The 17,605-nt window shown below is 44.2% G+C and overlaps 1 protein-coding gene across 1 annotated transcript in view; it reads right to left on the bottom strand.

Moving 5' to 3' along the window:
• LOC119973908 (NUAK family SNF1-like kinase 1) overlaps window positions 1–17,605 on the bottom strand; it is a 43,111-nt gene that overhangs the window by 15,218 nt on the left and 10,288 nt on the right. Inside the window, exon 2 of the mRNA XM_038812515.1 lies at window positions 101–221. Within this exon, the coding sequence (XP_038668443.1) occupies window positions 101–221 (121 nt within the window). The remainder of the gene's footprint in view (window positions 1–100; window positions 222–17,605) is intronic.

The following is a 17,605-nucleotide window of genomic DNA, read 5'->3' as shown; positions in this document are numbered from 1 at the left end:
GCAATATGACAGACTATGGCTTGAATAATACCTGAATGTGTTAAATATTTTGCCTCTTGAGCACATTTTCATCACCTCCTAAAGTAATAATGATACTCACCTTCATAAATGCGTATGATATTCGGGTGGTTAAGAGATGCCATGATCTCCATTTCTCGCTGGATGTGGATCCGATCCAGTTCCTCTTGAACCTTATCCTTTCGGACAGATTTAATAGCTACCTATGAACAAGAATTCAAGATGACCCATAAGAACCCAAATCAGACATTGATAAAAATTTCTGTTCAATACCTTCACAAGATGTAAACAATTATTTCAGACCCTCCAGATAAACAAAGGAATTACTTGGTTTAGAAGTGCCCCTGCTCTGCTATGTTGGAGAGTATTTTGCGAACACCTTGTTCCAGTGACAGCAAGAGCACATTGAAGAACTGGGGCTATGGGTGCTCCCCGATTGCTGTCCACTCCTAACTGTGAGCAAGGATCTTAACTGAGAACCAAGGATCACAGTTTATAGGTATATATTTCCACTGTACACAGCCGGCATGTTCATGTTTCCAAGGCCCAAGCATTCCAGTGCTTTCACTGGTATACTACGCAAATACTTCAGGCACTTGTGTACACTTGTGGGGATGAGATCTTCTATTCACTGTAATGGCATCATAAGCAAAGCTTTCCTCTGGCTTAGCATTTAAAAATGAAATTCTTTAATGTCTTTCTGAATTTGCTTGAAATAGCAAGCAGAAGAAATCTTGCTGCAGTTAATTTTTTTTAAAAACAACATCTAGAGGAAATAAACCTCACTGATGAGTCAGAGTGTCAATTCTTTACCTATACCCCATGGAAAAAAGGTTTCTGCTTTATTCTATGTTGCTAAGTTCTACTGCAATTCTCCTTTTGTTAAGCAACACTATGCAGTGCTGTGTCTCTTTGGGGCACTGTTCACTTAGCTCCTCCTCAATTATTTGACAGAGCCTAAGCATTCCAAATTCAGATTTGGTATTGGCATTCTGAATTTCTCCTCTGGTCCAATCGCATTTCATTGAAGGAGATTAAAAAAAGACCAAGACGGCTATCACTATCGGACACAATTCATGTTCTCATGCAAGATAACATTGTTTTCAATAGCTCTCCACATACTTTCTGATAGGTTTTATCAGACAGTTTGTGTTCTTGTACCATTCCAGGTTATTTTTATACAATTATCTACCGGGCAAAGGGAAAAGCACCTAACTCAACAATTCCAGAAATGCACAAAGGTTATTTCAAGAATGCATCACTCCGGGAATGTTTGCAGATACCATTACTGAATTTCAGCTCTTGACATTTTGTGACTGGGAGCTTGGGAACAGTGTATGTTCAACACTAATAGTAAGAACTCAATAAATCTTCACTAATGGTGAAAACGAACTGTAAATATTAGACTTGGTGCTGACTTAATGAAAGTTTCTCTATTTACTCTGCCCTTAATCTGCTTGACAATCACTAAATGAATGTTTCTCCAACTGCTCGGTCAACAGTGCCCTTGGACACTTATTTTTATAATATTTTGCTTGTCAAGAACATTCCGGCCCTATTTTTGTGCAGGTGTCTTTATCCGATGCTGCAAACCTCAGATTCCTCCTGTAAATCTATTTTCCCTCATCAACCCGCAGTGTGTACAAATAAATCTAAAGGTTAAATTCTCCATTGTAAATAGTGGCTCATTTATTGGTCTTCTTCCCTTATTTCCTCATCTCACCTGTGCCTTTCCTGTCTAAGCTTTCATTGAAAACTTGCAGCTCCTCATTACCTTATCTTGCCTCTTTCATGGTTTTCCTTATCTTGCTACAACTCTCCTTCTTTCCCTCCCTTTGGTTGCCTTTTTAAATCACCTTTTAACCTTTCTTTTCACTCAACTCCACAAATATGGGGCAGGATTCTCCCAGTGGGCGGCTAAGTGCCGACGCCGAAATAAAAACTGGAGTGTTTTACTCTGGCGTCGACGCCCATTCCGGGACCCCATTCTGCAGCCCACAGAGGGCTAGGACCACGCTGGAGTGGCCTTCGCCGCTCCAGCTGCCGATCCCCGCCTGAACCCGGCGCCACAGGGTCCGCGCATGCGCAGTTGGGCCGGCGCCAACTAGCGTATGCGCAGTGGCCTTTTTCCCTGCGCCGGCCCTGATGCCAAATGGCACAGGGCTACAGGAGCTGGCATGGAGGAAAGGAGGCCGGGGTGGGCAGAGAGGCTGGCCCGCCGATCGGTGGACCCCGATCGCGGGCCAGGCCACTATGGAGGACCCCCCTCACAGGCCGCCCCTGGCCCCTTCAACGCCGAGTTCCCGCCAGCTCAGAGGATGTTAGAACGGCGCCGGCGGGACTCGGCTTTTTGATGACGGCCGCTCAGCCGTGACCGGCGCCGCGCCGACCACGCCGGTGCCAATGGCACCGATTGTCCGCACTGCAGAGAATTGCATCCCGACATCAGGGCCGCGTGGCGTGATTCGCACGGGGGTCGGAGAATTCCGCCCATGACCTCTCTGGGCTAAAATACATAACTGACGTACATTCAGAAGCAAAAATTGCTCTTGTGCCGAATTCTCTGAACATTGGGATTCTCTGTTCCCACCGGAAGCACACCCCAGCGATGTGGGGTGCTATCAGCGGGAGGGATTCTCTGGTCCCCCGGCTGTGGCGTGTCATTCACTGATGGCAGGATTCTCTACTCCCGTCACTTATCAATGGGATTTCCCATTAAAGACACCCCACACCACTGGGACACTCATCGACGGGAACAGAAATTCCCAACAGTCAGGGAATTCAGGCCCCCATTAACAAGTGGTGACAGTAGGGAATCCCAGCGCCATAGAACGGCGCACCACCGAGAAACATGTGGCTGGGAGAATGGAGAACCCTGCCCCTGGTGTTATTAATGGATCAGTACTCAGCATTCCCTGATGGAATTCCTTTATTTGCTGTTTTAATGAGACACTAGCTTTAAACTAACAAATTGCAATTTGTACAAGCTTTGTACAAAGTTAGGATGAAACTGGTCATGATTAGTAGCACGGTAACAGGGTGATTTAAAATCAGCTGTCTATCTTACACTACCCTCAAATTTCGTTCCTATTAAAATTGAACATTTCCACCCCCAGGCTGCTTATATCGCAACCAGAATCTTCTGTATTTTCTCCTTTATTTCGCTCTAGATCAATGGCTGGATTCTCCACTTTGCAAGGCCAGAAGAACGAATCGCAATCGGGCGGAGAATTGTGCAAAATTGAAAAATCAAGGTTTGCGGCCGGTGCCAATTCCGACGCCATGTTGTGGTCCCTCGCTGCCGGAATATTGATGTTTGCGCCTTGCGCCGGCAGAGCCATGCAAAACCGCGGAGAATCCCGCCCAATGCCTTTCATAACCTCAGAGCATCCCAAACTGTTTTACAGTCATTGAAGAATTTTTGAAGTGTATTTATCGCTGTAATGAATAGTTGCTTCTGGAGGTGACAGCACTTTTATATGCTGTCACCACAACCAGGTATTATTGCACTGCAAGGGTGACTGCACTTCAACAAGGATACGGACGAGCATTTCAGCAATAGATGAGCCCCGGCAGGGTGGAAGTGGATGCTACAGAGATGGCAAGAGGTAGCCTGAGTGGTTGAAATAAGATAGGAGATCAGTGCTTGGTAATGTGAGCAAGTGGTTTGCGATGGTGATGTCATTAGTTGGACCATGGGAGCAGAGAGAGACCATGTGGAAATGGCAGATCAAGCGGGTGGACATCTGGGGAAGTCCATATGGAAGGAACATTCAAGGCAGGCCAGTGAATTTGTACGAGAGACTGTAAGGGGATTTGAAAATATTGTGATGAGAAATTGCTTGTGGAGAGGCTCCGGAAAGGAAGATTAGGAAAAATCTCATTTTAGAAGTAGATAATGGTTTTAAAGAAAATGCAAGAGATGCTGCAACAGGCTGAGGTGTTTATTGGACAATATCACAGGAGGAGACCAAGTAGTGACTTGGCGTTGCAAAGAAGTTGGAAACTGATGGAGAAATCATTATTTTTTTTACGTAAGGTTACACTAGATCGGCCAAGTAGTTTATTTTATTTTTTACCAAGACACTACCCTCAGAACAACCAACTGAGCCATCATCATTGCAAAGTTTTGCTCTGGCATTTCACATTCGCTTGTATTCAAAGCATATTGTGTACTCTTATCTTCTTTTCAGGCCTTATAATTTTGTCCAGAGTCATACTGCGTGGCATCATTGTGTTTCTAAGGGTTCTGTAGCTTAATTTGGTTTGGCAGCATTTGACTTCACAGAACGTGTGAAGCATTAAGGGCTTTGTGTGTGTATTCCAATTGAAACCTTCTGCTTGACATCTTGTTTAGATAATTTAATCCCTTGCTTTATCGGAAGTTCCTCATTGCTCACACATTTCTCCCCACCACCCTCAGAACACGCAAGCCACAGATTAACCATTTTCAGAGTTAGTTTCTCGCTTCAATGCAACCAATGTTCTTGTTCTAATTCCTGAGTCCAGCCACGCGCCTCAAACCGGTGGAAGATTAATGACAGTAGACAGATTGAGGGTGAGGACTGGGAGGGGGGAGGTCTCAGTCCTACTAAATCCTCTCATTCTCCTGTGCTTACGCAGATGGTTTTTCTCTGCACATCAACAATGGCAACAGACTGAATATTAAAACAAGGATCATCAGAACTTTCTCCAAGGGAGTACTTTAGAATAACTTGGATAACAGTGTTGAATCCTAATTCCAATAGCTGTGGTTTGAATATTTAACCCTCTTGCAGGACACATTTGGTTAGTCACTAAGAACGTTTCACTTATATCAGTAAAGATTTACTTAGGGCGGAATTTACCGGCTGTTCATGCCCATGTGAAATTCCAGTCTCATGCTGGACCACGGGTTTCCCAACGACGAGGGGTGCTGTTGACAGGAAATCCGGTAGACCCAGGTGTCGGGCCGCCTCGCCCCCGCTGAAAAACACTCAGCAGAGTGGGTGGTAAATCCTGCCCCAAATGTAGTAATTGTCATCAATATTATAAATAGGGGGGGCAGCACGGTGGTGCAGTAGTTAGCACTGCTGCCTCACGGCGCCGGGCTCCCAGGTTCGATCCCGGCTCTGGGTCACTGTCCATGTGGAGTTTGCACATTCTCCCTGTGTTTGTGTGGGTTTCGCCGCCACAACACAAAGATGTGCAGGGCAGGTGGATTGGCCACACTAAATTGGCCCTTAATTGGAAAAAATTAATTGGGTACTCCAGATTTATTTTTAAAAAATTATAAATAGGGGGTGGAAACTGTTCTTTGACTTCTTTAAGGACTATTGAGTCGTCAGCGGAGGGGGGGTCATTTTTTCTGTTTGGTTTGATTGGAGCTTTAAAAAGCTGGGGGGGGGGGGGGGGGGTCACCGGGTGGCAGCAGGTAGAGTGGAACATGCTGACTCTTGATCAGATTATGACTTTCCAAAAGAAACCGTTATTCTCTCCTTAATAATTTTAATATATTCCCAATAATGGAAGCTAGACTAACAAGGCCTGTAATTTGCTGCATTTTGCCTCCTTCCGTTTTAGAACAAGGGTACCACATTGGCAGTTTTCCAATCCTTTGGCAGAGTTCCAGAATCCAAGGATTTAAAAGAAATGCTTACCAATGCATCCACGATCTTTGGAGTTACCGTCTTTGAGATCCTGTGGCACAGCACTCGTTGCACCTTGCCAAACAGAACATTACCCATTTATGCCGACCCTTTGTTTCCTGTTAGCAAGCCAATCTTTAATCCATGCCAATATTGCCAATATATTACCCCCCACACCCATGTGTTTTTTTTTCTGCAATGTGGCACCTTATCAAATGCCTTCTGAAAATCTAAGTACAGTACATTACATCCATCCACTCCCATTTATCCACAGTACATGTTACTTCTTCAAAGACCTCCAATAAATTGGCTAACTATGATTTCCCTTTCACAAAACCATGTTGACTCTGCCTGATTATCTTGAATTTTTCCAAGTGCCTTGTATAACATATTCAATAATAGCCTCTTTTAACATTTTCACTCGGGCAGATTTAATCTAGCTGGCTTGTAGTTGCCTGCTTCCTGTCTCCCTCTCTTTTTGAATAAAGGAGCTACAGCCGTTATTTTCCAATCCAATGGAATCTGAGGAATTTTGGAAAATTAAAACCGATGCGTCAACTATTTCAGGAGCCACTTCTTTTAAGACCCTAGGATGATGTCCCTGTGGGTGCAGGGATTTATCAGCACACAGTTCCAACAACTTTCTCTGAGCCACGTGGTTGTGATTTTCCAGGATTCTTCCCTCCCTTTAATTTTCTGATTTACAGCTATTCCTGGATGTTGCTTGTATCCTCGATAAGGAAATCTGATGAAAAATACCTGTTCAATTCATCTGTCATCTCCTTAATTTCCATTATTAAGTCTCCCCCTCACCTTCTATAGGATTAATGCATATTTTGTTAACTTTTCTTTTTTAAATATCCATAAAAACTTTTACGATTTGTCTTTATATTTCTAGCTAGCTTTTTCTCAAACTCTTAATTTTTCCTTCCTTATTAATCTTTTGGTCATTCTTACATTCTGTCCAGTCTTCTGGCTTGCCTCCCATCTTTACACAATTATATGATTTTCTTTAAGTTTGATATCGTTACCTATTTTAGTTAACCACAGATGGTTGGTCCTCCGCTTGGGAGTTTTTCTTTCGTACAGGAATGCATCTATCCTGTGTTTTCTGAAATATCCCCTTAAGTATTCGCCACTGCATCTCTATGACCCATCCCTTAACCTAATTTGCCAATTCATTCTGCTTTCATGCCCTCCTAATTGCACTTATTAAAGTTTAAAATATGAGGCTTGGACCCACCCTTCTCTGCCTCAAACTATTTCAAATTCAATCATAGTATGATTGCTGCTACCTAAGAGTACATTCACTATGATGTCATGAATTAACCTGTCTCATTGCATACCAGGTCTAGTATAGCCTGCTCCCTGATTGGTTTCAGAACATGCTGTTCTAAGAAACTATCCCAAAAACATTCTATGAATTTCTCAATTTTTCAATCTATATGTAACTTAGGATCCCCCATCATCATCAGCATACCTTTCTGACAAGCTCCCTTTATTTCTTCCTCATCCACTGTCCTACTGTATGGCTACTGTTAGGGGACTGTAGGCCACTCCCACCAGTAATTTCCTGCTGTTATCATTTTTCATCTCTACCCAAACAGTTTCTACATCCTGGTTTCCTGAGCTTAAGTCAACCCTTTCTGGATATGGATGGATCTGGATTTGGTTATTGTCACATGTACCAAGGTACAGTGAAAAGTATTTTTCTGCGAGCAGCTCAACAGATCATTAAGTACATGGGAAGAAAAGGGAATAAAAGAAAATACATAATAGTGCAACACAAGGTATACAATGTAACTACATAAGCACCAGCATCGGATGAAGCATACAAGGTGTCGTGTTAATGAGGTCAGTCCGTAAGAGGGTTATTTAGGAGTCTGATAACAGCGGGGAAGAAGCTGTTTTTCTATAGTGCTAATACCACCCCTCCACATTTTCTTAACTTCCTGTCCTTCCTATATGTCACATTCCTTTCAATATTCAGGTCCCAATCTATGTCACCCCACGGCCATGTCTCTATAATTACTATCAGATCATACTTACTTATTTCTATTTATGTTGTCGGTGCATCTGTTTTATTTAGAATGCTAAATGCATTCGGATGCAAAGCTGTTAGTTTTGTCCTTTTATTATTTTTGTAATATTTGGCCTTATCTGCTGATTTACTCTTAGGTTCTGTGCTCTCTGTCCCATTCCTATCATGGCCTGTTTATCTTTTCCCACATTAATGCCTCTCTCTCCTGCCTTGCCTTTTTTGTTTGATTTGCCACATCTTTCCAGATTTAATCACTCTCTATTTCTCAACTGATCCTCCCACAACCACTATATTTTTACTTCAATCCTGAGCAAATGTCCTGAGCCCTGGCACCTGGCAGGCAGCATAGCCATCTGGACTCCCACTCTTCGCTGCAAAGAACAATGTCAATGTGATGTCACTTTGGGGGAGATGATGGAGGAAGTTTTATGGTAAGCTTGCGGGGCCAAGCCAAAACACTCCTGCTGGCCCACAAGCAGTACTGTAAAGGTACTTACCTTATGGATCTCACTCATTGCCATTTTATTTTCGAATTTTCTGCTCAGTTTGGGGATTTTCCAAGGCTCAGAAACTAGCCAAAATGGATTACAAAAACATTGGAAGAATGGAGGCGTGCTTAAAAGATTTAAATGACCAGCACATTTCCTAAGAGTGGATTGATCACTCGTCTCTTCCTCTTTGTTAAGTAATGGGATAAGAGACATTCCAATTAGTTGTCTCCTTTATGTTAAGTATCCAATAATTGACACTGATATGTAAAGGGGCTTCAGGTGGCCTTTGTGTCAGGTGATGTGAAGATAGAGTTTTGTGCAGAGTCTTTTAAAGTGAAATAAAGGTGTTTGAAAAAAGGAGCAGAACCTTTGACTCTTTATGCAACAGCAGCTAAACGTCTAACAAATGGTAGCAGAGGATGGTTGCTGTGCAAATGTGAAGGGCTGAAAGATACAACATTTCCAGACCAAACCAAGGAGTGTGTGAGAAGAAAAAAAAAAGAAGGTATATGGCTGAACCTAGGATAAAGATGGCCGGATATGACTACCCCCCCTTATTTTCTGAAAGGGGATCGTACGACCAATGGAGAAGTGCAGCAGTTATGTGGACTAAGGTAACTGCCTTGGGAAAGAGAAAACAAGGTATGGCCTTGGCTCGTTCTCTATCTTATGACAGTAAAATCTGAAGCAAAGTGTTTTCTGAGCTGGAATTGGAAGAGTTAGACTCAGAAGAAGGTCTGGAGACTCTATTACGTTATATGGATAAGATTTATAAAAAGGATGACTTGTTAAGTGCGTATGAAGCATGGTCAGATTTTGATAGGTTCTGGAAAATAGAGGATTTCTCCATGGGTGACTATATAATGGAATTTGGCAGACTATATGAAAGGCTGCAGGATCACAATCTGGAATTTCCACAGTCTGTGTTGGCCTTTAAATTACTTGACTGTGCTAGAGTGAGCAACATGGATAGGCTCCTGGGTTTGACAAGAGTTCACTTTGCGGATCAGGATATCTTATTCAATCAGATGACAGCAGCTCTAAAAACGTTTCTGGGGAAACATTCAATTCTGATGGCTCTGATGACCCAAATAGGTCAGTCTGCAATAAAGCAGATTAAGCAATGTTTTAGTGGCACTTTAAAGGAAATCTTGCTGTCATCTTTATGATGCATGGCGATGATTTTTTTTGTGGGGTGGGACTAGTGATTTCGAAGCTATTGTAATTTCTGGTTTGAAGAAATAATTCAGGGTTGGAAGTCAGGCTTCCGGTGTATTTAAATATATTGGACTGGAAATCAGACAGACTAAGTTAGGGGTAACTTTACGTCAGCAAGCTTATTTAGAAAGCATCAGCCCAATAGCAATTAGTCGTGGTGGGGTTTCACAAAAAGACGCAATGGTTTCAAAGATGGAAAAAGAGCAACTGCAAAGTTTAATTGGGCAACTGAATTGGTTAGGTAGACAGACTAGATCGGACGTGAGTTTTAATATCTTAGAGTTGAGTACAAAACTGAATGATCCCAAAGTGGAAGACATAATAAGAGCAAATAAAGGGTTGGCCAAACTAAAAATGCAGGAGTGTGTTTTGAGGTTCCCAGTTTTAGGTGACCTTAGGCACTTGAAACTCATAGTTTATAGTGTGTGTCCTATGCAAATTTATGTGATGGGGTTTCAAGCGCATGAGGTTTTATAATTTTCCTTTTGGGGAACAATGGTAAATGTTGTCCTCTTGTGTGGGAAACAAAGAAAATAAGGAGAGTGGTCAAAAGCACTTTGGCTGCTGAGACATTAAGCCTTATAGAGGCTGTGGATATGGCCTTTTATACATCTCAGATATTGACAGAAATTTGGGGATTAGGGGATTTGGGTAATATACCTATTGACTGTCACATTGACAATAAATCCCTGTGGGAAAATGTGCACTCTACAAAAAGTGTCAATGAATAACGGTTAAGGATAGACATCTCAAGTTTGAAGCAGATGTTAAACAGAGAGGAAATACCAAAAATTTAATGGGTCAACAGTAGCTATCAATTGTCAGACTGTTTTACAAAAAGAGGGGCTAGTTCACAGAAACGTTTGAATATTGTTAATGAAGGGTGCCTATTTCTGTGACTTTTTTTGTTTCAAAAAAGAATGAAAAAAAAAGAAAGGGGGAAATTGCGTGTGTGTTTTTGTGTTTCTTGTAATTTTGTTTTCGCCTAATAATTTTTTTTTCTCTAAGGAAGGGGAGACTATTAAGTAATGGGTTAAGAGACATTCCAATTAGTTGTCTCATTTATGTTGAGTATCCAATAATTGACACTGATATGTAAAGGGGCTTTAGGTGGCCTTTGTGTCAGGTGATGTGAAGATAGAGTTTTGTGCAGAGTCTGTTAAAGTGAAATAAAGGTGTTTGTAAAAAGGGGCAGAACCTTTGACTCTTTATACAACAGCAGCTAAATGTCTAACACTCTTATCTCATTCAACTTCCCTGGGCAGCACGGTAGCATTGTGGATAGCACAATCGCTTCACAGCTCCAGGGTCCCAGGTTCAATTCCGGCTTGGGTCGCTGTCTGTGCGGAGTCTGCACATCCTCCCCGTGTGTGCGTGGGTTTCCGCCGGGTGCTCCGGTTTCCTCCCACAGTCCAAAGATGTGCAGGTTAGGTGGATTGGACATGATGAATTGCCCTTAGTGTCCAAAATTGCCCTTAGTGTTGGGTGGGGTTACTGGGTTATGGGGATAGGGTGGAAGTGTTAACCTTGGGTAGGGTGCTCTTTCCAGGAGCCGGTGCAGACTCGATGGGCCGAATGGCCTCCTTATGCACTGTAAATTCTATGATATAACCAGAAGTGGGCAGATAAGAGACAGGTTGGATTCCTCCTTCAGATTTTAAACTTCCTCTTTAACAAGTTTATAACTCTTTGCACTGAGTACATACCAAAATCAGCTCCCAGTTTTTCAACTGGATGATAATCAATCTCTCAAACTATTTGATGGTTATGCATTAGTTAACATCACAAACTAGTTCAAGACTCATTTCTGGTTTTAGTTTTCTGGTATATCTTTTAGTTGACCACCAAATGCCTACGTTACCTCTGAGATGCAGAACATTTGCACGATTATGCCACTAAATGAGATGTTCATACTTTGCCGCTTTTTATCTTCTCCTCTTGTGTAACTTTTCAGCTCCCACTAGAGCCAGTTTCCCTAACAGTATGGCATAAAGCTGCATTGATCCTCAAGACGACAATAAAGTGTAATAAAGAAGTGAACAGGCCTTTTGTCAGCATCAGGGCAACTGCTGTTTAAAGGATATGATGCTGGCTCCAGTTTAAGTTGGTGTTAATATCAGAACTTTGGCACTAGATAAATCATAGAAAATTATGGAATCCAGAAAAATCCTCCAGAGTCCCAGCCTGCAGCTGTTGTAAAATGGAGTTGATAATCACTGATACAGTTCATTCTTCACACTTAGATTAAGCTGCCAGACACCAAGAGCTATTTTGCCATAGTATGGCATAAACTCTGGATGGATCGCAAAGATCCACCAGGAAAATACATAAATGTTCTGTTGCTAATTCAGGTGGAAAAAGAAGTGGTTCCAAGTGAAGGTGAGCGATTAGCCTGCTCTGATCTCAAGTTTAATTCTTCTCCACTGAATGGTCACTTTTGCATCTAAGTAAAACTGTCCAATAATAAATCTAAGACTAACAACGCTAAATAATTGAACAGAAGATGGATTTTCCTGGAAAAATGTGGTAAACCTTATAATAAACTATTGAATGTGCATCAAACATTCACCATTCAGTTACTTCAAAGTAAAGGTTGCCAAAGTGATCACAGCCCTTGTTATTTGTAACTGAGTTTATCAAAATAGCTTGCTAGTTGGTACATAAAGTATCAAAGCCATGCACTTTCCATAGAATCCCTACAATGCAGAAGGAGGTCATTCAGCCCATCGAGACTGCACTGACCCTCTGAAAGAGCGCCATACCTAGGCCCACTCTTCCGCCCTATCCCAATAACCCCCTAACCCCATCTAACCTGCACATCTTTTGACTATGGGAGGAAACCCATGCAGATACAGGGAGAAAACTCGACAGACAGCCACCCAAGACCAGAATTGAACCTGCATCCCTGGTGCTGTGAGGTAGCAGTGCTAACCACTCTGTCACCCCACAATATTTCAAAAAAAATTTCAGATGTATTTGAAAAAGCAAAGAAAATGTGATCTTTTTGAAGTTTTCAAAGTATGCAAGGAGTTGATCAAATTGGTCAGCGTGATTTAGGGCTCTAGAGCAGGGGACAGCGTTAAACTTTCGGTAAGCTAAGAGTAAGCATGTGGAACCTTTCCATTGGGTAACAGATGTTTTGAAAGACTGCCACCCAAAAGGCAGAATAAATGGATCCAAAATACAATTGGATGCATTTCTCAAAAAAGTGATTCAGTGGACTGAAGAAAAGGTTGGCAGGTGAGGATGATCGATGAAGAAAAAAAAGAATGGACCTTTTTTGGCTCTAGTTGGATTTTCTCTTTCTGAATATACTTACATTCTTAGTTTGGGTGGTGGAGATTTCCTGTAAACATCACATAATCTAAGGAATTTCTTGACTGTGAAAGGTTCTGCATTAATTTGGGGTGATTGCCAATTGTGTCTGACCATTCAAAACAATGTACCTTGCTAATATCTTCAGATAGCAATCAAGAGTCAACTACATTAGTGTGGGATCGGAATCATGTATAGGCAGGGCCAGAATCAAGTGTGGGAGGGACTGACTTACATACAAGCCACACTGTGTGAAAGCCAGTTGAATTCCTTCCTTAATTAGTAAACCAGTTGGGCACCACATCCAATGGGCTAAATTCTCTGTCTCGCGCCGTAGCGGCATTACTAAGATGGAGAATACAACGGTATTGAAGAAAACGTTTCCAATGCTCCGCACCCACCCCCCACTGGCGCCAGGATCGAGGTTTGCAACCTGCACTCGCACCCTGCACCCTAACAACAGATCTGGGACTGTAATCTCTGGGCCTGCGTGATTCTCCAGTCCTTAAGCCAGGGAATCACGTGGGTGAGAATCTCTACTCATCCTGACAAATGTGTACCTGGCACGGTGGATCTCACGGTGGGCCAAGGGGGTAACTCTTTAAGGGAGATGACCCAAAGTCCATCGAGGACCACCCTACCCCCACCAATCCAATCACCTCCCTACACTGTTGAGTGATTTTGAAGTCGTCAGCTAGAAATTGACAACATTTAATTCGATTTGAAGTGGTCCAAGAGCTGTCAATCAAAGCTTGATGTTTAGAAACATTGCCGGTTGGAGTACTTCAGAGTTACTCAACCATGAAGGAAGCTGAATGGAACAATGCTGACAACTGTGGTGTGTAGAAGCTGTCAATCACAGCCGAGTAAAATCAATATCAAAGGGAAATGAATGAATGGCTTGCAGATCAGATATCTGTGGGGGTTTAAACCCAGCTGACTGATTTTCCCTTTCCAGGAATTGACAGATGCTGCTTCCTCTCTCTGAGCCAGCAGGTATATTGCCCAGGTGAGTGTTAGAGCAGTGTTTTTTAAAAACTGCCTCCATCTGGACTGCTCTCCAGCTTCCAGATAGCGCTTCCTGTCAGGGGTCTCTTTTCTGAGGGGCTTCCTGACAGGGATCTCATTTCGGTGGGGGGGGGGGGGGGGGGGGGGGTCTGTGTGCAGATCTACATATTTAGGGGGTCTCTATGGGACAGTCTCTTCATTTAGGGAGTCTCTGTGGTGGGAGCGGGGTGGGTCACTGACGAGGGGGGGGGAACTTACAAAATCCAGGGGTGAGGGCTGAATTGCGATGCAAAGGAGGGTGTGGCCATCTGCGGGACCTCACTGTTGGACTACCCACTAAAAATGGCGGCCCAATTGCAGGATTCCCTAGGGAATCCCTTGCAATCCTCACCATGCATAAATTTGTATGGCGAAGGATTGGGAATCGTTTCCTCACAGCAGGAGCAATAAACGGGTGCATTTCAGCTCCAGCAGGAGAATGGTCTTCCAAATGGAGAATTCTGTCCAGTAGCTTAATGATCATTTTAACTGATAATAGCATTTTATTTACAGATTTTATAACAAAGAATTAATTCAAATTTTCAAAGTGCCATGGTGCAATTTAACTCAATAGTCTTTGGGTTATTACTAGCCCAATAACATAAAAACTCATTCACTTAATTATGTTGTCACCAAACTCAGAACGATACAAGATACAGACCTGTGCACATTGGAAATAAAGATGTATATGAATCATTTTCAAATTAACTAAAACATGCAACTCTACATCAGAGTCAGTAACTGAAGGTGTTTCCTCTGTAACTAACCACATTTTTACCACATTCAATGTCAGCTACATTCTGACAAACGCTTCTGCTGCAGTTACATGCGAAATAAGTTAGTTTGCTAACAAGCCACAGATGTGTAATTTGATGATCTGCCTGGAAATCTGTAGATTATATGATTTTGTTTTGCAACTTAAAGGTGAATTTGAGCTTAGAAATTTGATTACTGCGTGCCCACAGAGGGAGAGGAGCATCATAAGAGGTTGGAGTCAGAGGAATGAAGCACAGGAATTTTGGGGGGGGGGGGAAAGGAAGGGCTGAATGACTACAAGTACTACAACTGCATATGGCCAAAATGGCTGCCATGGTTACAATTTTCGCTCATCCACTTTTCTCATGGTCACAGCAGAAAAACAGTTTTCCTAAACTTACTGAGTCTACGATGAAACAAAACATATGTTTTTAGGTGTATGTTACTGTATGTAAGCACTCATTTTTCACCGTAGGAGAAATGCCGTGTGCATTATATATATTGGCTTTTTGAAAATTAATTTGCGGGATATTGGCAATGGTGCTTCGGCAGTAATTATTGCCCATCCCTAGTTGCCCTTCAGAAGGTGGTGGTGAGTTGCCACAACTGTATTAATTTCTCATTGGAAGTGCATTTCTGTAGCTTCAATAGGTCACAGGTACAGAACACAACATTCTTCAGGGCGAGAGAGAGGTCCACAGTCGAGAGTCAGCCGTGACTCTGTTAGCAGCACTCTCGCCTTTGAGTCACCAGAAGATTCTAGGTTTACAGTCCCATTCCAGCACTTGAGCACAAAAATCAAGGCTATTCCAGTGGAGTGCTGAGGGAGTGCTCCCCTGTTGGAGATTCTGGGCGCGATTCTCCCAAAGGGTAACAACGGGCAGAATTCTTCGCTCCCCACGCCGGGTGGGAGAATTACGGGAGGGCCGGGCAACTCATGACACGCCGCCCTGGCACCCCCCGCGATTCTCCCACCCCCCCCTCGAGGAATCGCCAGTCGCCGGGAAAACCGGATGAGCCGAGCGGCCTGACGTTCCCGACCTGTTCACGCCGGCGGCAACCACATACCAGCGCTGCCGTCATGAACATGGCGCCAAAGTTTTGTTTGTGGCATGTGGGGGGCGGAGAGGGGAGTGAGCACCACGGCCGTGCTCGGGAGGGGACTGGCCTGTGATCGGTGCCCACCGATCGTCGGGCCGGCGTCTCCAAGAGACGCACTCTTTCCCCTCCGCCGCCCCACAAGATCAAGCCGCCACGTCTTGCGGGGCAGCGGAGGGGAACATGGCAACTGTGCATGCATGGGTTGGAGCCGGCCAACCTGCGCATGCGCAGCTGACGTCACTTAGGCGCCGCCGTTGCGTCATTCTCGGCGCGTCGCCTTGACGCAAGCGTCAAGGCCCGGCGGCCAAGGTTTACAGAGCGCCGCTCCTAGCCCCCTGGGGGGAGGGGGGTGAATAGGGTGCGAGGAGTGGCCTCCGAGGCCGTCGTGAAACTCGGCCTAGTTCACGACGGCCTTCCCGATGCCGTGCTGGAGCGGAGAATTCCACCCAAAGTGTTGACGCCGGAGCGAAAACTGGAGTGTTTCACTCCGGCATCGGAGGCCGCTCCTCGCCCCCTATTCTCCCACCCCCGGGGGCTTGGAGCGGCGGCGCGTCAATCTCGCGCGCCGGGCCTTGACGCTTGTGTCAAAGCGGCGTCGCCTGAATGATGCGGCCAGCGGCGCCTAAATGATGTCACACACGCATGCGCAGGTTGCCGTCCTCCCCGCGGGCGCCCCACAAGATTTGGAGCATTGATCTTACGGGGCGGCGGAGGGAAAAGAGTGCGTCTTTCAGAGACGACGCCCCGACGATCGGTGGGCACCGATCGCGGGCCAGATCCCTCCTGAGCACCTCCCTGGTGCTCGATCCTCCCTCCGCCCCCCACAGGCCCCACACGCAGCGGTCGCGCGCTGTTCACGCCGGCAGCGACCAGGCGTGGTTGGCGCCGGCGTGAACCGGTTGGATTAGGCAGAATTCGACACGCCGTTTTGGGGGGGGGGAGGAGAATCGCGTGCGGGTGCCAGGGCGGTGTGGCGTGAATCGCCCGGCACTCCCGCGATTCTCCCACCCGTCATGGGGATCGGAGAATCGCGCCCTCTGTCCTTACGATCAAACATTGAACCTGGACCTCATCTGCTAGCTTGGGTGGATGCGAAAGGTCGCATGGCAATACTATAATGTTCTGGCCAATATTTATTCCTCAAATCAACATCACAAAAACAGATTAGCTGGACATTGTCACATTGCTGTTTGCGAGGGTTTGCTATGCTCAAACTGGCTGTTGTGTTTGTGCTTCATTTTCAGTAAAGTATTTTGAAATGTTTGCTGGTAATGTAATTGGGGAGCACGGTAGTATAGTGGTTAGCACTGTTGCTTCACAGTGCCAGGGTCCCAGGTTCGATTCCCGGTTTGGGTCACTGTCTGTGTGGAGTCTGCACGTTATCCCTGTGTCTGCGTGGGTTTCCTCCGAGTGCTCCAGTTTCCTACCACAAGTCCCAAAAGACGTGCTGTTAGGTAATTTGGACATTCTGAATTCTCCCTCTGTGTACCCAAACAGGCGCCTGAATGTGGCGACCAGGGACTTTTCACAGTAATTTCATTGTAGTGTTAATGTAAGCCTACTTGTGACAATAAAGATTATGATTATTTTTATTATTGTAAGTGGCTATATAAATACAGGTCTTCTTCTTTTTTTGTTCACATTCTATGAAATTATAGGATGGAAATGCACTCAAGCCAATCCATTTCATATAATGCAAAAAATATTTTTGTGCTATACTTTTAGTTTGTAACTTCAAATTTCCTACCAGCTTTCGAACTGGCTCACGCTGTGAACTAACTTGAAGCTAAATGCTATAGATGTAAATTCTATCAGGGAATGTGTATCCAGATTACAACTACTTATCCTACTGGATCAATGTCTGTGAAGAATCAATTTAAATTACTTAATCGCCTGTTAGCTAGCTTATTCAAAATAAGATCCCACTCCTGCTGGTCCCACAACTCCCATGAAAATTCTCATGAAAAGTTCTGGCGTGAATAATGCGATGG

Source organism: Scyliorhinus canicula, chromosome 11 (assembly GCF_902713615.1).
Source record: "Scyliorhinus canicula chromosome 11, sScyCan1.1, whole genome shotgun sequence".
In the NCBI taxonomy this organism is placed as follows: Eukaryota; Metazoa; Chordata; class Chondrichthyes; order Carcharhiniformes; family Scyliorhinidae; genus Scyliorhinus; species Scyliorhinus canicula.
The sequence above is the reverse complement of the archived record's forward strand: the minus strand, read 5'-3'. Positions and strand labels throughout refer to the sequence as shown.